This window comes from Camelina sativa, chromosome 7 (genome assembly GCF_030686135.1).
Source record: "Camelina sativa cultivar CO46 ecotype springtype chromosome 7, ASM3068613v1".
Lineage (NCBI taxonomy): Eukaryota > Viridiplantae > Streptophyta > Magnoliopsida > Brassicales > Brassicaceae > Camelina > Camelina sativa.
Window position 1 is genome coordinate 9,419,241 of NC_141886.1, and position 25,146 is coordinate 9,444,386.

The following is a 25,146-nucleotide window of genomic DNA, read 5'->3' on the forward strand; positions in this document are numbered from 1 at the left end:
TTGTGACGTGAGAGGAATGCTCGGCGACATGGTGAAGCACCCTCTCCACAAGTAAGGCTCATAAAACTCATTGACAAAACCATCCGCAACCGACTTCGCTCAATCATGAACTTACGTGACCACCGCTATGATGAAGGACTGCAACTCTGGTTCTCTACAAGAGCTTATGCTCAGCCCTCTATCACTACCTAAGCTCTAATTCTTAAGCCTTGATTTGGAAACTCTCTTTAACAATGAAGCCTTTATTGTAAACACGTTTTTTGGTTGATTTTACATTCATTCAAAAAAAACATTGTAAAAAACGTTATTAGTTTTTGGTCTCAGGTTTTCTGCCGTTTTTTCGTCCAACTATTTCTCACCGCTTGTACCAATTTCTATTACCAATCAACCCAACTAAATTTTGTACCATTTTACTTTTTGCCATTTTACAAGGTTAAAAAGACGAGAAAAAAGATTTACGAGCTTTGGTTCTGCAACCTATATCCTTAGGATCTAATACAAGACCAAATTCACTAGAGAAGATTTGGACTACAACATATGATATACAACACAACTGTGCCTACCATATTTTTTCACATGGATTTCTGAAACAAGTTCGGCGAACGAAATCGATAATGCACAACTGTACAACACATAAGCACCATACCAATATGTTTGACTATCATCCAACAACATTGTTGCATTATTGTCTTCTCTACCGATTGCAGTTTCCAAATATATACAACCAACGTAAGTGTTTTTTGTCACCATCCCGTCATATTTAATAACCACGATTAAAACCTTGTGTCACACACACTCCTAACGCCTGTTTTTTATACTCTTTACTACATCGATAAGACTTACTTTAATCACATTTAATGTTAATTATAACGCTACTAGTTTAATTAGTTTAGGATTATGAAACATATTTCCAGCCTTACGTATCATGATATAAATGATATGATGAAATTTGACTAAAAATCTGATTTTGGTGGATTAATCTAAAGGAAACAAATGGTGATTTCTATCATAACTTGACTAATTTGTAGCTCAAGAATCCTCTATATAAATAAGAATCAATATGTGGGCACATTAGACTGCCAAAAACTCTACGTTATTCAGCTCCAAGTATAAACCAATAGATCTAATGTCCCTAACAAAACGAGCTACAAGATCGATCAGATAACTAGAAACGCTGGCTTAAGCAAACCGGAGAGCCTCGAATGATACTGTTAAAGATGTGAAAGTAAACCGCAAGACAAACAGTGATTATCACCGAAGATTTGGCACCAACGTATCCAACTACTTGACGCCCTCTCTCCGTAACTTCTTCATGAATCACATCCAAACTCCTTTTAAAGCTTTGCGACATTTTCAAGATTACAAATTCAAGAACTGATCTCATCGTCTCTAGCGTCACTCTTCCCGTAACATCAAACATGAACTTCCTATTACTCGGCACAGCTAAAGTAGTCGTAAGCGCCTCAGCCCACCCATTACCCGAATCTTCTCGATTACTCGACTTCCTCAGGAAAGAATCGTTTTTCTCCCCTGAAGATGTGAAAACATCGTGAGATGTTCTCATGAATGTCTCAAGAGCTCCGTTACAAACCGAAACAAGAACATCTCTAGCACTATCTCGATGTTTCGGATTCGTCAAACCAGAGAAGATCTGATCATAAGTGTTGATCCCAACCGTCTTCTCGATATACACCGATACAGCTGAGCTAGTGAACCTCTCAATACAATCTGCTAAAAGCTCTCTACACTTATCATCACTAAGCAAACTCATCCATCTAGGTTTTGAAGAATCAGTATCACTCTGATCAGTCTCATTAGAGTAAAAACCAAGAACAAGATTCTTAGCAAAGCTACCAACAACAACAGAAACAAAACCAGCTCCTTCCTCTGAGAAAACTCTATCAACAAAACTCGAATTCGTTTCCTTTTCCTGATCCGAATTATACCCACGGAAAACCCCAATCGCTACAGCTTCAGAAACCCTAGCTAACGAATCAGTGAACTCTTTCGATTTCGTAATCTTAGCTAACTGTTTCAAGCTATTGGGGATTTCATCAGAATCGGAATTTAGAAACTCTTTCAAATCTCGAGAAACGATGCTTATCGTCTCCGCCGAATCGATTACGAGTTCGGCGAACGAAACGATGCCTGAGAAGAGTTTCGCAAGACGCTTCGTCTTCCTCGCGATGTATTGAGAATTGTAAACCCTGTAAACTCCGTAACCCGAAAGACCGAATACGGAGACTAGAATCAGCCATTTCTTCCTTCTTTGTGAACCTAATTCTCCCAAACGAACAAGGTCCATCAAAACTAAACAGTAAAATTGAAACTCAGAGAAAGAGAAAGAGAAAGAGAGAGAGGTCTAGGGATTGTAATGATATGAGAATTGGGGAATTGTTGAAATCTTGAAATAGAAGAAAGTGATGACTTTGATTTACCAGATAGATTTGGGTACAGACATGAATGTGTAGAAGCAAGAAGTGAGGAACTCAAAAAATGCGAGTGAGAGAGAGACGATACAAAGAACAAGTTGAAGAAGAAGACAGACGAATCTTTAGATTTTTTAAGAAACCGGACCGGTCTAACCGGTTCAACCGGGAAACGTTCTTTTAGGCAAAATAAATGTATATGGTTTTTTTTTCCTTTTTAAAGCATATTAAAAAAGGTAAGTAATATTTTCAGATTTACCTCTAATTATATTATTTAAAATATATATTTCCATAAAATTAAAAAAAATTAATAAATTGAAATACTTAAATACAAAAATCATAATTTCTTTATATTTTGTAATTATATAACATTCTTATATCATAATATAATATTAATGTTATAATTTTCAATAAAAAATTCAGATTTATAAAACTTAGTAATATTTTCAAAAAAGTTAATAAGAGAATAATATAGAAATGAAATAAAAAGTATTGACTAGTGTTGATACGAGAAACAACAACAAGATTGATATTAAAGTGAAATAAGATCTCGGCAGACTTTGGTATAAATCGATAAGAACAACGAAGAATGACGAACTGGATTTTGTATTGATCTTTTCTTTGTATTTTTGCATAAAATTATATATCTCTTCCTTTTTTACAAACTTCGAATATTTAAACTAAACGATCCCAAACTTCCGCTAAACCTCCTCGTGCAATTTTTCCCGCGATCTTTCGACATTATCTCAGGTGTGACTCAGCGTTGCAGCAAGATTCTCTTCCTGGGCTCGCGTTAGGCCCATTGGCAGACTTATCTTTCGTTCCTTAACGGACTTCTCTACGAGCCTTTTCTTCCTCGAAACCCAACACCAACAACTAGGAAAAATTAAAGGTAAATAAATCATATGTAATAAAACAAAAATAAAATCTGTCAAAGTAATTTCTAGGTTTTGATTTACAGATATTATATTAAGTTTCAATTCAGAAACCATCAATTCCAAATTTAAGTTCTATTTAACATAAAGAAAATATTAATCATTAGAAAAAATTAAAGAAATATCTCACAATGTAGCCCATGTTTTTGTTTAGTAATATTTAGATTTTTTTTTTTGTTAAGATATATATTGATTAGCTTTAAAAAATCAGAAAATATATATATATCTATTTAGAAATCACCTATTTATAGTGCTACAATAGCTTAAGGAGCAAGTTTATTAAACTTGAAAGCAAAGCTACTTATTTGAAGACAAAATAACCTATGGATAAGGTTGCGAAAAAGGATGTATATAGAAGGGAAGATGTTTCCTTAACGAGGAAATAGTAGATTAGTAGATAATTTTCAAAAATATTCATTTTTATGTCACTTTTTAAAACTAGCCTTTTATGTTGTTAATTTTCAAAAATACTCATTTTCTATGTATAAAACAACTAAATCCTAAGCCATAAACTTCAAATACTAAATTTTAACCCACAAAACTATGTCCTAAATGTAAAATAGAGAATCCAAACCTAAAAAAAATTCGAAAAATTAGTTTAACATATTGTAATTGTGTAAAACAGAGTAAAATTGAAAATGTTTTTTAAAAAAGGGGTAGAAAAGGGGTATCGCAAAAAGTTATTTCTAACAAATTTTCTAGATTAATCACATGTTTAAGCATGTTTTATAACAATTAGTACTTAGTAGTACTTTTCTTTATAGTAGTTTTTAATGTTACCTCTAATTATATTACTCTTTTGAATATTTATTTACTCATTGAAAATAACAAAAATAAAAAGGTGGTAATTAAATATAAAATCATACTTCCCTTATTCAAATTTAATGTAAATTTTTTTTTTTCAGAAAAGATACAATGTCATAACACTTGCATATATAAAATAAAAACTATTGACAGTAAAGTAAAAGGAAATAAATCATATCTAAATACAATATCAAAATAAAATATGTCAAAGAAATTTCTAAGTTTTGATTTCTAGATATCATTAAGTTTCAATTTAACAAAATTCTTAAGAAATTTAGTTTAATAACCATATTAATTAATTTTGTAAAAAAAAAAAAAATACATTACAATAACACTAAAAAATTTATGTGGCCCTAAAATACCCTAATTATTTAACTGTTCGTCGTCGTTAGGCATCGAACCCGTCATCAAGAACTCGTCATAATATCTTCCTGCTCTCTCAATCCTCCTCTGATCCCGCCATGATCGTCTAACTTCCCACTTGTATAAATCAAATTCCCAAAACCCCTTCCGACGAGAGATTTTTAAATTTTCCCAGCCGCCGGAGAGTAATCGACTGACTTAAATTTCTCGTTAACCTAAACCCTAACCGGAGAGATGGATTCGATTGTATTCACAGCACTTGATGAGATCTGTTGTCAAGGAAACACAGGGATCGCTCTCGTCTCTCTCTGGTCACGTCTCTCTCCTCTCTCTCCTTCCGTCAAAGCTCATCTATGGAGTAATCTTCTCACGATCCCTCAGCTTCAATTCAAGGCGAAGAACAACACTCTGTACGGATCATCACATACTTCAATTCAACAGCTTGAAGATGCATTGAGACTCGATTTGAAGATCATCGCTAATGAGAAACTCAGAGCTAACTTCGTTGGCTTGTACGATGCTCAATCGAATAACGCAACTATTCCCGCGATTCAGCGTCGCGTTCTCGAGCGTTTGGCTGTTGCTCGGTAAGCACAAATTCGTGGTTTTTTTTTTGTCTTTAGTTACTATATTAAGAGTTTGTGATGTAACATTATATTGTTGATGTTAGTGATAATGGAGATGCACAGAATGTGATTGCGAAAGAGTTTGGTATTGAAGGTAGGAACTTCTTCTATAGTGTGAAGCAGCTTGAGTCTAGAGGTTTGATTGTTAGGCAACCAGCAATTGTGAGAACTAAAGAAGTTGATTCCAAAACGACTTCGTGTATTACTACAAACATGATATACTTGACTCGTTACGCCAAGTCTTTGGGGTCACAGCAGAGGTTTGAGATTTGTAAAGATGACTCTGTGTCGGAGCATGAAGATACTACTGACGTTGGAGATAGTGTAAAAGAGGATACGCTCATTAAAGATTTTTTACCAGCAATGAAGGCAGTTTGTGATAAGCTCGAACAAGCTAACGAGAAAGTTAGTAAATACAAAGGATTTTTGTTTTATCAAGCTGGATCTTGCTAGTTGTATACTCATTTTTTTCTTGTTATGCAGGTTTTAGTTATCTCGGATATTAAGCAAGGCCTTGGTTATATGGGATCACATACAGTGCATAGAGCTTGGAGAAATGTAATTTATCTTTTTTTTTTCTTGTCTTCTTACTTCACTTAGATGTATCTGTGGAAGCTTAATTCCTGTTCAATTAGAATATTCTGAATGGATCTTCTTGTGTGATAACATCAGGTTTGTCGCCGGTTGATAGACTCTCATTTAGTGGAGGAGTTAGATGCTATGGTGAACAATAAGGTGAACTATATACTCGGCATCTTATGCCAATAATTGTACTTACTTAGCGTTTCTGTTATGTTTTATTTGGATATAAAACTGTTTTTTTCTTCAATCGTCCGTTTTTTTGTAGGTTGAAAGATGCCTCCGTTTGTTAAAAAGATTTTCAGAGAAAGAGTTTAACTACTCTGGGAAAAAGCAACTCCTTAAATTCGGAAGGAGTATTCAAAAAACAGAACAGATTTTGGAGTTTCCAATAGATAATCAAATCTATGATATGGTTGATGCTCAAGGATCTAAAGGCTTGGCTGCTATGGAGGTATTCAGTTGATGGATAAAATTGCTTACTTTAAAAAACTGGGAAGGTGGAATGTGTATTAAATTATTGTTTTTTACCAGGTATGTGAAAGACTTGGAATTGATAGGAAGAAGATCTATCCTCGGCTTTGTAGTATTTGTTTAAGAGTCGGGATGCATTTACGGGAAGAAAGCCACAAGAAGACTAGAGTTTTTCGAGTTTGGACTTCTCATCATGCTGCATCCAAGTCTTCTTCTAATCTGTTTCCTGATAAAGCTGAAAATATTTGCAGGGTACATAATGATTTTAACACACCCAATGGTAATAGTGGATTGGCAAAGACCTCTACAAAACACGGTATTGCAGCTTCAGATGCTAACTTATCTACACCTGCAAGTTTAAATGATGCTGAAAGAAATTCAGGAGTTCGTGGTTGTTCCCCATCTAATGCCAAAAGAAGAAAGATTCATACACGTCGTAACTTACAAGAATCATTCCATGATGTCGGTGATAAAGTTGTTGATGCTGCAAAGGGCTCACCTAATTTGGCTGACCATCTCGTTCTACCGAAGCCGGCTAAAATAAAAGTGCAGCAACCTCATGCTACTATTGAAAACTCTCGGAGAGAGCAGAGAATACTTGAGCGTTTAAATGTACTTGCTGTTCTCTTTATCCATGTTACATGCAAGAACTATCTCCTTTTTTTTTTTTTTTCCTTCAAACTGACTATTTGTTTCTTCTTTCTTTGCTGGCCAAAGGCGGAGAAGTTTGTTTTGAGAGCCGAGCTCTACAAATGGCTTCTCAGTCTTGAGAAGGACAGGAGCCCCCAGGTGGATAAGAAGACCATTGACAGAATTCTAAACAGGCTTCAAGAAGAAGGACGCTGCAAATGCATTGGCTTTCGTGTTCCAACTGTAAATGATTGTGGTCGTACTCGTTGCTCTGTGATAGTTTTGCATCCATCTGTTCAAGGATTGACTGGAGATGTAGGTGGTGAAATTCATGATAAGATTAGATCTTTTGAATTAGGATTCCGTAGCCAGAGATTGTCGAAGAGCAAAAGCAACGAGCCAATTCCAGAAATGAATAACGTTAAGAGAGTCCAAACGAATGTGGATTTGGATGCGCGAGCTAACAAACCATCCAAATCAGGAGCTATACGAGCTAAAGGGGTTGTGCTTGCAAAGATGGTTCGTGTGAAGCTTCTACACTGTTTCCTTTGGGACTATTTTAGTTCTTTGCCCGGCTGGAACAATGTGTTTTCTTCTATACACGATCATAAATATGAGAATTTGTTTGCACTTGAAGATGCTTTTAGAGCTATGCCACTCGAACTATTCTTACAAGTTGTTGGATGTACTCAGAAATCTGATGATATGTTGGAGAAATGCAAACAGGTTATGTATCTCTCTGAGCTTATTAGCGAAGAGTATAAGCTTCTAATGGATACTCATGCGACAGGGAGATTATCGATGCTTATTAATATATTACGCCGGTTGAAGGTAATATTAATTACTAAATGTAACCTAAAGTACCATATTTCATATATTTGCAGTTAATAGATGAATAATGACATAGCGTGTGTCAATTTTTGTTTTGTAGTTGATTCAGATGGTAAGTAGTAGACTCAGACGTGATGGGATGGAAGAGAAGTATTCTAATTTAACACATGCGATGGAGCTTAAGACGTATATAGAGGAACCAGTGTTTGTTGCTGCTACATCCAGTGACATGTCTCTTGATTTTCGTCCACGTATTCGTCATGACTTTATTCTGTCGAATAGAGATGCTGTTGATGAATATTGGCGAACTCTAGTATACTGCTATGCGGCTGCTGATCAAGGAGCTGCTAAGCAAGCGTTTCCGGGATCTGTTGTTCAAGAGGTATAAGCTTGCTCTTCTATATTATGGCTTACTTATATATACAACAATTAGCTGCCTTTTATGTTATGTTTTCAGAAAACAGTTTCTAACTGTCAATTCTTTAGGTTTTTCGTGTCCGCTCTTGGGCCTCAGATCATGTCATGACAGCAGAACAACGTGCTAAGCTTTTACAGTGTATTACAATTGATGAGAAGGAAAAACTCTCATTCAAAGAGTGTGAGAAGATTTCTAAGGATCTGAACCTGACCATAGAGCAGGTAAACATGTGTTTTGTTTGTGTTGTGTATAGTATTAGAATTGTCTTAGTCACCTGCTTAATTATATGGAGAACAATAGCTAGTTTGGCGAATAGTTTCCTTATTTTCCTTGATCGTAGAGACCATATGCCGCCTGAGAAAATTGATTTCTTCAATGTCTCAGCTTTAAAACAGCCACCATGAAGCTAAAGGAACCTGTATGTTCTTAGACTTTTGTTTTTCACTGCAGGTCATGCATGCTTATCATGCCAAGCATGGAAGACGGTTGAAATTAAAATCAAAAGATAAAAATAATGCTGTAGAAAATAGTCCTTCATCTTCCAGGAAAAGAAAAAGAGCATCCCTCTTAAAGACTATAGGAGAAGGTGACAGATCCATACTAGTAGATGGACATAAGGTCATAAATACTGAAGCCATTGATGCCTCAAGTAGTGAGAGTTTTCAAGAATTATTACAAGAGGAGCACACCCCCATTCCAATGCATCAGGAGAGCAATCAACAAGAAAATGCAGAGATAAGGGATCTTACTGAAGATGAAGGTCTGTGTTCTTCCATCATCAACCAGCATGCAAGTTCAAAGACCACATCAATTCCTTCACAAAGATTTTCATGGACAGATGATGCGGACAGGTACGCTTGACACATCCAATGAACGTTTAGTAGTATATTCATGTGTTTATACGAATGGTGATGGATCATATATCATATTGGTTCTTGTTGTAAGCATTTTATTATATCTCTGATTGATACAACTGACACAAGTTTTCGCTGGTCAGGAAATTGTTGAGTCAATATGTTAGACACCGTGCAGCTCTTGGGGTAAAATTTCATGGAGTAAATTGGGCTTCAGTTTCAGAACTGCCTGCACCTCCTTTAGCTTGCAAGCGACGGATTCAAACGTTGATGAAGAATGATACATTTAGGAAGGCGGTCATGAGGCTTTGCAATCTACTCACTGAGCGTTATGCAAAGCATCTAGAGACGAAACAGCCCGAGAGCAACAGTTCACATGTTCTTGTTAGACATTTATCCCAGGAAATTGGTGGAACTGAATCCGATTGTGTTGAGCATCGTAAAGATATTTGTTTTGATGAAGAAATATGGGCTAACTTCAATGAAAAGAGTATAAGTCAAGCCTTTAATGATGTTCTTGAGCTCAAGAAGATGGCTAAACTGGTGGCGTCTAAACGAGCAAGAACTAGCTCTCGAGAATGGTCAAACAAAGATATAGTTGATGAGGTGAAACCTTATTACTTACTTTTCTTTTCAATGGTTCTTTGTTTTTGGCGATAAACTAAAATAATGGGCTTTGTAGGGGAGTGAAATGGTTCTACCTGCAATTAACTCAGAGGACATTCGAAGTGTTTCTGTGGATCAAGTTAAAGATACGTCTCGACGATCTGGACATTATCGTCTTCATCAAAATTTTATGCATTTAGATGAAAAGTACAATGGTAGTATACAAGTGCAGAAATCTCCGTCAGTTTCTACTGCTGTAGAACTGTTAAAGCTTGTCTATCTGAGCAAGCCTACTGCACCTGGTATGCCAAATTTGCTGGAAGATACCTTACGACAATATTCAGAAGGAGACCTCTTTACAGCCTATAGCTACCTCAGAGACAAAAAGTTCCTGGTACTTTCCTTACTTTCCTTTTACCAAGTTATGGTTTATTTTATACTTCTCGATTTTATTACGAGGCATATGAGTGTCCATGTAATGCTCTATTTTAATAGCATTTAACTTTGAAGTATCATCTTTTATTCATTTTGCTGCTGTCAAAACCACATTATGTGCATGCTTGATGTTTGGATGAGATGGTGAATAAGCAACTGAGTGTCATTATTTTTACGAAAACGTTCCAGGTTGGTGGAAGTGGTGGGCAGCCATTTGTGCTTTCTCAGAACTTCTTGAATAGTATTTCAAAGTCACCAATCCCGGTAAACTCGGGCAAAAGAGCTGCCAAGTTCTCCAATTGGCTTATAGATCATGAAATAGACCTTATGGCTGGAGGAGTCACTCTTACTTCAGATTTGCAATGTGGTGATACTTTAAATTTCTTTTCATTGGTTGCTTCTGGTGAACTCTCTATATCTGTATCCTTGCCCGAAGAAGGTGTTGGAGAGCCTGGTGATCGAAGAGGTTTAAAACGTAAAGCTGATGACGTAGAAGAATTTGAACCTGATAGTGCTAAGAAATTCAAGCTATTAGGCGAAGGTGAAATCAACTTCCGAAAGGAAAAGGGTTTCCCGGGTATAGCGGTATCTGTTCGTCGTGTAAATCTACCAATAGCTAAGGCCATAGAGTTGTTTAAGGATGATGACTCTCGCTCTGGTGAACTTCATTTCAAGTCGGGAGAAACAACTAGAGGCTGTGATTCTAATGATATGAAAGAACTTTTCAACTCTACTGATGCTACTGTGATACCAGGCAGTTTAGTTGATTCTCCCTGGCAAGTGATGGCCAATGTTGCTACTTGTATTATGTCCGGATCTGCAGGCGAGCAACTGAGTTTATTCAGTCCCGGGGTTTTTGAAGCCGTTTCCAATGCCCTTCAGAAGGCTGGTGGGAAGGGTCTTAGCACTGCAGAAGTCCATTGTCTTATTAATATTCCAAGTAAGCATCAGGCTAACCTCTTCAACACTTAAAAACCTTCAGTTGTTTATTTTAACCTCTGTGTTTGTTCATCTGCAGGCCAAGAAACTTGTGAATGCATTGTAGAAGTACTTCAAACATTTGGGGTAGCTTTAAAGGTTTGTCTTACCATCTCTTATTTTACAAAACACTCAAGGTTTCTTAGTTTTACATTCCTGGACTATGAACTCTGTTCATGTTAGTTACATCATTTTACAAGTAAGTTGTTAACCAGACGCTATCTTATTCAGGTAAATGGCTATAATGATGTCCGTCTTGTTCATTCTTACTACCGATCAAAATACTTCTTGACATTTGAGGAAGGTGGAACTACCCAAAATGGTCAACAGTCTCTGCCAGTGAACTACTTAAAGAAAGCTCTGGAAGAACAAAAGTCATACGATGTTGTCGCCAGCGACTACAGTACTTCACAAGAAAAGCGAGATCATGTAGCTGAGAACAACGTTCACAAGGTTACGATTCTTAACCGTCCTGAAAGGCCTCAAACAAGCGGTTTACACGAAGCATCATCTATCAAAGTTCCAGATCTCACTTTTGGAACGGGAAGCAAAGGCGAAAAAAAGGATTCAACTTCAGTGAAGTCACAACCTATGCCTCTATTTCCATGGGTAAACGCTGATGGATCAGTAAATAAAGTTATCTTTGATGGACTAGTTCGCCGTGTTCTCGGTACCGTGATGCAAAATCCTGGTATACCAGAGGTAAAAATTCTCGTCTACTTTTCACCAAAATAAGCTCGTACCGTCATGGTTTTGAGCTTTATGAAAATACTAATCAAATTAAACATTTCAATTTGTGGCAGGACGAAATTATTAACCACATGGACGTACTAAATCCTCAGGTACTAATACAATCTTTCTCCTATGGTTTCATATATAGTGAAACTGATCATAATCTCTTAAAGCTCTCATATAATATCTGTTTTGCTCTCTGATAAAATTATGTAACATTTCAATCTTAGAGCTGTAGAAAGCTTCTGGAGTTGATGACACTCGACGAGTATATGAAAGTAAGGGAAATGGTGCAAACCAAATTCACCGGTCTTCCGTCTCTGTTAACCGGACTTCTCTTTTCCGGTCATAGAAGACCGGAACTTATCAGCCGCAAACACTTCTTTGCCAACTCCAAAGGACTCTTTGCCTTGTAAATTTGTAAAGCCTTTTATCAAAAAATAATAATATATGTTTGTCAAAAAAAATTAATATATATATATATATATATATATATATATATAAATTGTAAAGCCATAGGTAGAAATATTTTTTTGAAAAATTAATTCGTAAAAGAATTTTTTTACTAATATATTGGAAAAATTATAAATAGTGAGATAATCTCTTATTATATATGATTGATTGCATTGAACAAATATGATTCATATAATCTTGAGCTTATGCCAACACCATATATATCATGATATCAAAGTAACTAATTTATATAGAAAACAAATGCATAGGGTGATCGTATGTAATTTTTTTTTGACATATTTGTCTATACACCAAGTTATACACCTTTTTTTTAAAGAAAAAAAAAGAATTTTACTAATAGTAAAAGATTTGTTTCACTAATATATTGGAAAAATTATAAATAGTGAGATAATCTCTTATATGATTGATTGCATTGAACAAATATGATTCATATAATCTTGGGGTTATCCCAAGTCCCAACCAACACCATATATGTCATAATATCGAACCAAAATAACTATATAGAAAACAAATGCATTAGGTGATCGTATGTTTTTTGTTTTTTTTTTTTTTTCTTTCTTTCACATATTTGTCCATTCTTATACAGTTATACACTATTTTTTTCTAAAAGAACCAGGTTTAAACCCGAATACGGTGAAAATGTTAACTGAGTACCAGTGGTGTTGGGATAAGCTTGAAGTCCAAACAAGTCTAATGTAATTAGGATTATTAGGTTAGGAAGTTATGAGAAATAAGGAAATTGTCTTCCTAGAGAAATTAGGAAATCGAGTTGAGAAGTTCCTTGTATAAAGAGTTGTCAAGTTGTGACATTTTAATGATTGAGAATTGAAAGAAGAGAGAACTTTAGATTTTTGAGTTATTTTTCCTAAAATAATAAGAGAGTTCTTATTGTGATTGTGTGAAATTCTTTCTTTTGAATTCTAGATTTGGTATTAGAGCGTTACGATATCCTAGGGAGCGATGTCCAAGAGTGCAATTGTTGCAGCTAAACCGAAAGAAGGTGCAGGATCTACGTCCATCCAATGCCCTATGCTAAACTCTACTTACTATACCGTATGGGCGTTGAAGATGAAGATTGCTTTAAAGGTTCATAAGGTGTGGGAAGCGATGGAGCCTGCAACTGAAGCGGTAGATGAATATTAAAATAATATGGCTATAGCTTTGCTGTTTCAGTCAATATCGGAAGCTCTTATTCTGCAGATTGGTGATCTAGATACGGCTAAGAAGGTATGGGACGCCATCCAGTCAAGGCATGTAGGAGCATAACGAGTCAAAAAAGCACGACTACAAACATTTATGGCCGACTTTGAGCGACTTAAGATGAAAGATATAGAGAAAATTGATGAGTTTGCAGGGAAGATTCTGAGATAGCTTCGAAATCCGCTTCTCTAGGTGTAGCTATGCAGGAATCCAAGATGGTTAAGAAATTCCGTAATTGTCTTCCTCACAAAAAGTTCATCCATATAGTGGATTCTTTAGAACAGGTTCTAGACCTTAATACCACAACTTTTGAAGACATTATAGGATGACTTAAAACATACGAATAGAGAATCACCAATGCAGGAGAAGCGCATGAAGATCAGTCTAAAATCATGTATGCGAATATGGAAACACAAAACAGTTGTGAGTATACAAGTGACTATCGAAACAGAGGCCGAGGAGGTCGATCATACAGAGGGAGAGGAAGAGGACGAAATATTGGACAAAGGGATGCATCTTGGATTACTTGCTTCAGGTGTGACAAACAAAGTCACTTTGCCTTTGATTGCCCCGATCGCTTATTAAAGCTACAAGAAGCTCAAGTGTTGGTTGCTACTGATATGCAAGATGCTGATGAGCTTAGGATGCATGAGGTTGTTTTTCTCAATGAAAAACGATGCATCCCAAGTAAGTTTGAAACAAACAAGGGAGAGGAGAACATATGATATCTTGAAAATGGTGCTAGTAATCACATGACATGCGATAGATGATACTTTGAGAAGATTGATGAATCCGTCACTAGGAAAGTAAGATTTGGAGATGACTCAAGTGTTGATATGAAAGGGAAAGAGTCAATCTCACTTATTGACATGAATGGTGAACTGCGAGTCATGACAGATGTTTACTATATCACAGACCTAAAGTAACATAAGAAGTTTGGGTCAAGCAACAGAAGCAGGCTGCGACATCAGATTATATGGAGGATACCTCACAATGCGAGATGCTCAAGGGAAACTACTTGAATCTGTCTTCCATCAGCGAATCTAGTCGTTGGCATGCACGTTTTAGACACATAAACTTCAAAACCATCAAGTCTATGAAGCAGAGAGAACTTGTCCACGGACTCCCACATGTAGCGGTTGAAAAAGAGATTTGCAGTTCCTGTCGTCTTGGGAAACAGACGAGACAAATGTTTCCACAAGCCACCTCATACATAGCATCTTCAGTTCTTGAACTAGTACATGAAGACCTCTGTGGGCCTATAACACCGAGTACAGCCCGCAGGAAATCAGTACATTTTTGTTCTCATTGACGATCATTCACGCTATATGTGGATAATTTTGTTAAAAGAAAAGAGTTATGCTTTATAAAAAATCAAGATCTTCAAGAACCATGTTGAGAAGCAATCTGGGGAACGAATTAAGACTCTTAGAACAGGTAGAGATAGTGAGTTTGTCTCGCAAGAATTCAATGAATACTGTGAGAATACTGGGATCCAGAGACATCTTACTGCTCCATATACGCCACAACAGATGGTGTTGTAGATCAAAGAAACAGAACGATGATGGAGATGACAAGGAATATTCTAAAGCACATGAAAGTGCCAAATTATCTTTGGGGGGGGGGGGGGGGAGCAATAAGACACTCATCATCTCTTCTAAATAGAATAGCTACGAGGGCTCTAACAGATAAGACTCCATACAAGGTTTACAAGAAGCAGAAACCGCGTATTGATCATTTGCGAATCTTTGTTTGCATCAGCTATGCAAAAATTGATCAGCACCTACTAAAGAAACTAGATGATCGGTCGAAGATGTTAGTTCACTTGGGGACAGAACCAGGCTCTAAGGTATACATATTGTTTGACCCATAGACAAGAAAAGTCATTGTAAGTCGGGATGTGATCTTTGATGAAAGTAAATGCTGGAACTGGAGAAAAAATATTTCAGAGCAAGATGGTGATGGGAGCTTTAATATCACTCTTGGTGAGTTTGGAAACCACGGTATCGTGTTTGAGAAAGAAGTAGTCGGTAAAATTTCAGAGTTTGGTGAAAATATCAACAATGATAATAAAGCTCACGAAGAAGAAACATGGAATAATGACGACACACCAGAAATTGCAGAGCAAGAAGAAGAAAATGAGGTTATAGAGAATAATCCGCCGGTTTTCAAAAGGAACCAGAGACAGAGCAATACACCAAAGTATCTTGGGGACTATGTCTTGCTTGCCGAAGAAGAAGGAGAGACACTTCTGTTGTGTCTAAATAATGAACCAAGAAGCTTAAATGAAGCAAAAGGATCAAGCAAATGGCTTAACGCATGTAAGGATGAGATTAAGTTAATCGAAACGCTTAACAATTGGGATCTAGTTGACTTGCCTATTAGAATAAAGCCAATTGGACTCAAATGGGTTTTTAAGCTAAAGCGAAACTCAAACGGTAGCATCAACAAATATAAAGCATGACTTGTTGCTAATGGGTATGTGCAACAATATGGAATTAACTTCGAGGAAGTTTTTGCTCTTGTTGCACGAGTTGAGACCATAAGGCTTCTCATAAATATTGCAGCATCGAATGGGTGGGTGATAACAGGATTTTCACCCATGGTATCAATTCCCTATGCAGTTGTAGTACAAAGGGTTATCAATCCAAATGGTTGTTATGCTAGCAGATAAAATGTGATCAGAACAATGCAAGTCAAGCCAAGCAATAATGAGAGTTTTATCTAACAACCTAAAAGAAACAAAAAGTAAAAGAAACAAGAACCACACGACCTAAGTACACGATGCAAGCATTCGGGTACCGGATCGAGTATGTTATCGGATAACAGAAGAAATTAAGAACACAAAGATGAACAACTCGAGGGTATACACGAGGCTGGTGATCGAGTACCAGTTTGGTTAATGGGTCGAGTTATAGGTAAAAGGCTAAACAATCAAGTACGAAAGCTCATAAGGATGGGGTAATCGAGTCATTAGTGCTCTTGGTCAATCTGGGATATCTCACATGCCTCAAGCAAATATTCCCTAGACAATGAATCTCTAAACCTTTCAAAAACAATCTCGTGATAGAAATAATAAACCTTAGTCACTCCCCTACCCAATTCTCGCCGGAGAAACATGACTAAGCAGGCATTAAAATCCGATTCATTATTGTCAATAAACTCCTTACACATCTAATATCTTAGGCTAAGTGAGTAAATCTCTAGCATTGGTTGGTTCAAGTATTTCAACAACATCTCTCGATGGAAGAACACTCTAGATCTAATCTCAACCTCTCAGTCTGAAAGTAGCATTAAGTATACCAATCTAGAAAGGAATTTTTATAAAAAGAACAATCAAGCTAAGATATCCTAATCGATTAAGAACACATACTCGCCTATCCTATCCTTAGAAACTTTGATTCACTACTTAGATCTCATGATAAATAGCATAAAAACACAAACAAATGAAAGTTGCATTGAATTGAAAATAAGATAAAAGTAATAGAATACATAATCAAAACTAAAAGAGTAGCAAAAAGAAGTAAAAATCGAATCCTAACAAAGTAAGAAAATGTGTAAATCGCTCTCTCTCTCTCTCTCTCAAAAGCTCTCGCTTTCTGGTTCGTGAGTGTCTGCGGCTCCCCTGCGAGAAAATAAGGAGGGGGGGTTTATATATGGAAACCCCTTTGACCTAGCTTCCCAGCTCTGCCCGAAGGTTTTCACAAGGTTCTGCACAAGGTTCGAGTCGTGTGGATGCTCGGGTATGTCTTCGGGTTGTTCTTCCTGCTCTTAGATTCTTTTTGGTCAGGTTAAGGTTGGGACTGTTCTTCTCGCACGATCACTCCATCGGGTACATGTTCGGGTTTTACCTCATTCTTCCCGTTTTTTTTGGGCTCCAGAGCACCTGTTTTCATCCAAAATGCACAAATGCAACAATGCAGCACCCTAAACGGCCTAAATGCAAATTCCTAAGGTTAAGAACCTAAAAATACTAAGGTTAGGGTATTTATAATGTAAAACATGGATGAAAAAGGGCATCTAAAACATGTAAATTAGAGAGTTATCAACACCCCCAAAATTATCGCTTGCTAGTCCTCTAGCAAGGAAGTAAGAGGATGATGTTTGAAAGTGGGAACTCATAACCTCATAGTACCAAGCAAAAAATTCAGGCTATAATCCTTAAAGATAATTTAACGGTGCTAAGATCTAGCCCTGGGACTTCGGTTTATTTTGATTTTTAAAAATGTTACCGAACTTAACCGAAATAAAATTCGGTTCGGTTAGTTCAGTTTTCAGTTTATTTTCGGTTTTGGGGATTAAAACCGAAATAACCGATTTTTGTCTTTCTTTAAAAAAAAAATTGAGTACTTTTAAGAAAAACAGAACTATTGGGCATCAGAACAAAACTGTTGGACCAGTTTAAATTTAAAAACTGGGCTTGAGTATATTAGACCCATTAACAAAAGAAAAAGAAAAAAAATTAAAAAAATAGGAGCTTTTTCTCCAACGAAGAGAAGAGTCTCCTCCGACGAGTCGACGAGTTGGAGACACACCGGCGGCGAAACTTTAAAGGCGAAGCTTGCAGATCCGATCAAATGAAATAACGAAGAAAAAAAGATATCCGTAAGAAGAGGAAGAAGAGATAGAACGAAGAGGAGGAAGAATAGATAGAAGAGATAGAACGAAGAAGAAGACAAATGAGGGAAATAAAAAGAAGAAGACGAACAAGGGTAAGAAGTAAGAACTAAGAAGAAGGAGAAGTAGAAGAGATCTGTCATTAAAGAAGTCGGAATCGAGCGGCTAATTAGGTTAGGTTAGATTAGAATTAGAAGAAGTTAGGGTTTTGTTTTTATTTTGGTTAACCGATCGGTTCATGCAAACCGAACCGAAATAACTGATAACCGAATACCCAAAATAATTACTACCTATTGGTTCAGGTCTTATAACCGAAACCGAACCGAACACCTAAAATCTCGGTTCGGTTTTTTATCCCAGGGCTACTAAGATCAATCAACATACTTACAAATATTTTTCTATGCTTATCAGCATGCATCAATCTAGTTCATCCTCCAACTATCAGTAAAGACTTTAAATTCCAAAGAACATCTCTTTCATATTTATTAAAGTGTTTGGCGAATTCTTGCAAATGGAGAGTGAATCAATCTCAATCGGTTTCAAGGGTGAGGCTTTTTGGTAGGTAGGTTTCAAACAATATCTTTAGGTGGCTTACTCTCAAAAGAACGAATGCTAGACGGTTGTGAAAACTATCTAAGATTGAGAACAATTGAGGCATACAAAGCTTAACTCTTGATGATCTACACTTTTCTCATTCACTTTCTTTTTATCCAACACCCTAGAATAAAACTGCATACAACCTTGATTTTAACTCCCTTTTTTTTTTTTGATAATCCCTTTTAACTTTGAACATCTAGCTCTCTTTTACAAAATTTTTTTTTCTTTCTTTTGTTATACTCCTAAATTTTTTGTTTTCACTCTCTCACTCTCTTTTTTTTTTTTCTTTTTCTAGGAGACTATAGCAAGATTTTTCTCTTTTTTTTTTTTTCTTTTAACTTAGAGACTTAGAGCTAATTAAACTGAACTTAGGAACTCTTCTTCTTTTATTTCTCTTTTGATCCTCAACCCAACTCCCAATTAAACATGCTAACTACTTATCTTTCAAAACCGATTCTATTAGCTAGTTCAAATGGTTCTAAACTTAGCTAAAATAAGAGCCAGTTCTTTGTCGTTCTCAATACTCTCAAGGTTTCACAACCTATAGCACTATCAAAGCAGAAAAGGTCTTACTCAACAAATGAACAAGGCTTGAAATAAAAGGTTTGGGTTCAAGGGTAGGGAAATTCATTCGGGTTAAATGAAAAGATTGGCCAAAAATGGATTATTTACCCGAAATTTAGAGTTACCATGAGCAGGCATTCAAGTTCCATAAGCAAGATAATTTAAGTTCAGGTTTAGTCCAATAATATAGAAATGCTACAATGTTCAAGCAAGTTTCACACAAGTGGAAGAAGCTTTCAAAAGACACAAGGTTTTAAACAAAGATTCTTCATTTTTTTTTCCCAGAGATTGATCTAGCAACAATGAACTGTGATTAAGGACTATAACTTCAATCCTAAGGTTGGACTGTAAACAAGGTGGTTTTAATCATTTTCCCTAATATGTAAATGCAACTACATGGACACTCTTCTTTTTTTTTTTTTTTTTTTTTTTTTTTTTTTTTTTTAATTTTTTAAATTTTTTAAAATTTTTTGGGTTTTTTATGCAAATAGATACAGACTCAAATGAATAAAGCTTTTTAAATAAGAAAATATGAAAATTAAACACAATGTTAAATACACTCTCAGACCCTCCCCCAAACTTAAATTACACAGTCCCTTGTGTAAATAAAAGTCTAAAAAAGAAATCTGAGAATCACACAAAGAAAATAAAACACAATGCAATGGTATAAACAATGGTGGGGATGAAGGTGGTACCTCATGGGTTGGTGAAGAAGGAGGTTGTGGCAGCCTCCATGCTCGCCAAAGTGTACCCTGGGTCGTCGCCGGCTTCAGCATGTGCCGGGATTTACTCATCAGAAAGCTCGGTAATGTGCACGTACGACTTGCTCGAACCAGTATCCGAGGGGTTGATCGGGTAAGGCATCGCGTAGCTCACCGGGTAGGGCATCAGGTAGTACGATGGGTATGGTGAAAAAGGCCCAGAATGGTCACCCATGTAGCTGCTCGCAGGATGCATCGAGTAAGGCATTGGATATGGCATTTGGTAGGTCCGAGGGAAAGGACCCTAGTGATCGCCCGAGTGTGTGCTCGAGGGGGTCATCAGGTAGGACATCATGTACGCCGTCGGGTGAGGCGTCAGATAGGCATCTGAGTGGCTTCTCTGTGATCTATCAGGTCTGGTAGCATCCTCCTCTGCGTGTGGCTTGTATATGAGGCTCTGCAGGTGCCAAACCCCTGATTCCTCCTAGTGGTCCGCTCCTCCCCATCGGTGCGTATGCTGGAGTGGGAGCTGAGGCACAACTCTCCATCACTTCCGACTGGTTCAATAATTTCCCACACCTTATGCACCTTGAGCGTGATCTTCATCCGCATAGAACACACCGTGTAGTTTGTCGGGGTTGAGCATTAAACATTGTATAGACGAAGGCCCTCCTTTTGTATGTTTTACCGCAATGATTTTGCTCATGATTTAAAACCTTGAATGCTTAGCTCAATATCGCTCTGATACCAATTATTGAATTAAGCACTTTAGATTAAAGATTGTGTTTATAAAAGACTTTCTTTTATTAGCTTTAGAAAACTGACTCAAAAACTAAAGCTCTCAAAACAATCTCTCTCAAATTTCATAAGCTATGCAACACCCTTGTATCTTCTTATATAGAGAGAACTCTTTACATAAACTTAATCCAAATAGGAAACTATACAAGTTTAGATAACTCCTAAACTTCCTTTTCTCAATAGGACTAGGTTTTTCTTTAGTATGTCTCAAGCTTCCTTCAAGCTTAAGCCAACAACTTAATGGTGGTGTTTTGACATACGTAGAGAATTAAGTCTCGTTAATTAAGGTTGGAATCAATTTACGACTTTGACGTTAGAGATCGTGGTCTTACCAAAAACACACATGGATTTTCCTTTGTAATAAACTAATAATAATAGTAATTCTTGATAGAAAACGTTTGGTCCCAAATTTGATCAATACCACAAGAGAGTTGGTTAGAAGGAGGAAACGTAAAACACGTTGTAACAAACCTTTTGTCCCTTCCAATGAATATAGCCAACCCCAAAAATCTTATCTGAGATTCTGGTTCTTACAGTGTACGTTTTTAAACCATTCATTACTCACTCCTTATCATGATGAATTCACACAATTATTCATGTCATCCAAAGAACTACGAAATCTTAATCTTAACTGGTAAAGAGTATAATTAAAATTTAACTATTAGATGCAAAAGAAGTAATTCACAGTCACTGAGAAAGATGGGAAGTAACATTTTTACACGATATTTGTAATAGTAAATATCTACACAATAATTCATGTCATTCAAGTAACAACGAAATATTACACAGCTAAATAGTATGGTTAAAATTTAACCTTAAGAAAAATATTTTAATGAAAAAAAATCCTCAAGTATTAATGAAAGCAACCCTCAAACATGAAATTGTAGTGAAAGCAGACCTTATGTCTCTTATATAATGTACTAGAATTTGTACACGCGCGTGCGCGAGATTTTAATTTAAAATATTTTCATCTAATATAAATTTTAAGCTCAAATATATTCATTCAAACTTTTGAGTATAAATTCATATAAACACTAAACTTAATTTACTAAGTGATATACAACATATATATTGTTGAAGATAATGTTTATTTGTTATATTTACTTGTGCGAGATTTTAGTTTAAAATTTTAATCAATAAGAATCATTCAATATAAATATAATCATTTGAAGTTAAAAAGATAAATCTATATAAATTCTATACTTACTTTACTAATATATATATATATATATATATGTATAACATATATTGTCTAGTGTCGCAATAATGTTATCATGGCAAATCAATAATATATTACGTGGTAACAAAAAATGACTTAAGAATTTCACTGGAAGAATAAACAATATTGTTGATGGTCTTCTGACATTTTATCCCTAGAAGAGTTAATTCCATATTCATATTCCATGAAAACATATTTTTAAAACTTCTAACGTCGAATGTCAATTATTGACCTCATTACTGATCAGTTAAACATATCGATATCTCAAATTAAATACAAATATACGAAATTTCATGAACATTTTTAGTATTTATGTCGCTACAACGGGGTTGTCCAAGTGCATCACTTGCCATATTAGAATTTATGACCAAGTCAAGAATGCTTAGATGGTGAAACGGTTAAACCCTACAATGAATATCCGTTTACTAATCCAAGTTACATAATTGTCTAAAACTTCATATGTTATTTTCAGATGTTAATTTTGTGATGAAACCTTAGCTTTATCTTCTCAAAAAAACATGGTGTACTTTAAATATGTTGTTTATGCAAATGTTTTTGGTTAAAAGCATTTGATAAAAGTGATGAAATCTCAAGCGTGTTTTATATTTTATTTTTTTATCATGTTATAGAATAGTAGCTAAAGTGGATAATATGCCATATGAGATATGCTACACAAATCACATGTCACCCTTTGTAACGGCTTACATATCACTTTTTCTAATATTTTTGATTATTAATTTTGTTTTTTAGATGGATTCTTTTTCATAGTTTTACCTAATATAGTGTGACTCTTGCAGTGACTTCGTTTTAGATAAAAAAATTTTAGTTGAGTTGAATAGTTAATCTTTTATTTTTCGTTAAGGGAAATTTCATAATAAATCTTTGTAGTATATGTTTCTTTGAAACTAATGTTTCACTTCAATTTTATTTTTATGTTTAGAATTATATGAATACAATTACGTAAATTGTTTATTTACTCCACATTAAAATCTTACTTCAATTATAAAACTCATTAACCCATTGTAAATTTTGGAATATGATCATTTTTTGGTTATAACATTATTACTAAAATAAATCCATAATATTATTTTTACTATTTTAAAATATTCATTTATTTTACTTAATTCATTTTTATATAGTTCTTATTTTATTATTTACTAAAAATTATATTATTGTTTTACTATTTTAAATTTTAATTAATTTTACTTAATTCGTTTTTATTTATTTTTTTACTATTATTAATTATAAATAATTAATATACAACAAATGAATATTTATAATAGTATTTTTAATGTAAAAAATATATATAACATTGTTTAGATATATGCTGATATAGAGGAAAGAGTTGAGAAAAAAGTTATCTTTATATATATAATTTTACATTCATAAGTGACTATAGTTTGTAATGGATTGGGCTTTTTTCCCTTTGATCTCAACTCGTATAAATTGTATTTTCTTACATATCGACATTATAACTAACTGAGTTGAACCTCAAAATTACCACAACCACAAGAGAGTTGGGTAAATTAAGAGAGGTAACGTAAAATACGTTGTGATAAAACTATTTTGTCCTTTCCTCTTTAATCCCCTCGTATTCTTCTTCCAGTGTATCAAGGCCAAACACAGAAAATCTTATCTGAGATTCCGGTTCTTACAGTGTACGTTTTTAAACCATTCATTATTCACCTTGATCCTTATGACGAATTCACACAATAATTTATGTCATCCAAGTAACTAAAAATCTTTGCCCTACCATGCTTTATTCCACTTATGTGCTCTCTCTCATACAGCAAATTCTTTAGCGAGACAAGATGAGTGTAATGAAATAAATAACTAAATAAATAACGGTTACTGATCTATGAACATACACATCATACTTAGCGCTAGCATGCAAAGCAAAAATTGAATAGTAGATGTTTATAATATATATATATATATATATATATATATATATATAATCAAATTCAACGTTTAGTTCATAACGTTCGCTAAATGAAACAAGTATTGACGAACAAGTTTTGATTTTTCCCAAACATAAAATGTTATTTTGAGCAGATTGGCCGAAGGTAAACTAGTTTGTGGTAGCCATTGCGATAGGGTGGTCCAGACAGTATGTAGATTCTATATAGTTTGTTAGAAACGTGTGAATTAAAGTGTGTGGTGGAAAACTGTAGAACAACTAGTATATAAGCAAGTCTTGTTTCATCAACATTTCATCAACACAAACTAAATATCTATTGTGATCAAACAAGTAATCAATCAAAAGATGGAAGGCAAAACTGTGATTCTAAGTGTTCTCATAATGAGTTTGGTCATGGCACAAATTCAAGTGGAAGCAAAGAGTTGCTGCCCAAATACCTCTGCTAGAAATATCTATAACACTTGCCGTTTTGCGGGTGGCTCCCGACCAGTTTGTGCATCAGTCAGTGGATGCAAAATCGTTGACGGCAAATGTCCTAACGGATATACACATGACACTCTCCAAAACTCTGGTAATCATTTTTATCGTGCTTTATCATGTATTCATGTCAACTGTTACTAGTTCCATCAAGGTTTATTTTTCTAAAATTATTTTTTCTCAAGGTGATGCTGTCAATGAATACTGCAAGTTGGGGTGTGCATCTTCAGTGTGCGGTGCCTTGAACACACTTCAAAGCTCTGGTAAAAGGAAACATCCAAACTCAAAAATTATAATATTATTATTTATCTTCGAACGGTAGACAAGAGAGAATGTTAACCCATTCTATTACTGTTTCGGTGAGTAGATGCGAGTGAAATTGTGAATGGAGCGGTAGCACAATGCGCAAAGGCATGTTCTAGTTTCTGCACCAAGGGATCGACAACTGAAGTTGAGACTGCCTAAACAAGTGTATCCATGAAGTTACGACTTCCAAGTTTCAGAGTCTTATTTTCGTTGTTTTCAGTAACTGTGTGTATGTGAAAAAAAAATACTAGAGTTTGGTGCTAGTATTTGAATAAGTATTTCCAGTTTGTGTATGTGTCATAGAAGGTTGTCAATCCTAGATTGTACATGACTTCTATTAAATAAAAAGTTTGGTCATTTTAATTTTATATCATTATTCCACGGTTGCTACAGAATTCTTGCCCTGAACATCACTAGCTTATATGGAGCTCATATCGATTTTTTTTGGCCAAATCAGTATCTAAAACAATTATTGCATTGAAGATTATACAAAATATCCACTAGCTAGATTAGAACTTAGTGATGTAGGTGATGTCATGCAAATAGGTCATTTGAAGCATATATGCTGCTAGGATGGG

At 35.3% G+C, this 25,146-nt stretch overlaps 2 protein-coding genes and 1 pseudogene across 3 annotated transcripts; 2 read left to right on the forward strand and 1 right to left on the reverse strand.

Annotated features, from left to right (window-relative positions):
• Positions 1-1,021: 1,021 nt before the first annotated feature.
• On the reverse strand, positions 1,022-2,526 carry LOC104700815 (protein PHLOEM PROTEIN 2-LIKE A10 pseudogene; annotated as a pseudogene). Its single transcript, XR_015561735.1, has one exon. The product of XR_015561735.1 is annotated as a protein PHLOEM PROTEIN 2-LIKE A10 pseudogene (transcript).
• Positions 2,527-4,545: 2,019 nt separating this feature from the next.
• Positions 4,546-12,263, forward strand: LOC104700816 (uncharacterized). The gene is made up of 17 exons (XM_010416412.3): positions 4,546-5,118; positions 5,202-5,562; positions 5,641-5,715; positions 5,830-5,892; positions 6,005-6,190; positions 6,271-6,822; positions 6,928-7,671; positions 7,772-8,053; positions 8,158-8,310; positions 8,540-8,940; positions 9,087-9,549; positions 9,626-9,943; positions 10,174-10,924; positions 11,003-11,061; positions 11,194-11,664; positions 11,766-11,804; positions 11,925-12,263. The coding sequence occupies exons 1-17, from the start codon at positions 4,766-4,768 to the stop codon at positions 12,108-12,110; spliced, it is 5,457 nt and encodes a 1,818-aa protein (XP_010414714.2). The 5' UTR covers positions 4,546-4,765; the 3' UTR covers positions 12,111-12,263.
• An 11,816-nt stretch (positions 12,264-24,079) lies between these two features.
• On the forward strand, positions 24,080-24,936 carry LOC104700817 (thionin). Its single transcript, XM_010416414.2, has 3 exons — positions 24,080-24,356; positions 24,448-24,525; positions 24,630-24,936. Exons 1-3 carry the CDS (start codon positions 24,131-24,133, stop codon positions 24,725-24,727), a joined length of 402 nt encoding a protein of 133 aa, XP_010414716.1. The 5' UTR covers positions 24,080-24,130; the 3' UTR covers positions 24,728-24,936.
• Positions 24,937-25,146: the final 210 nt, after the last annotated feature.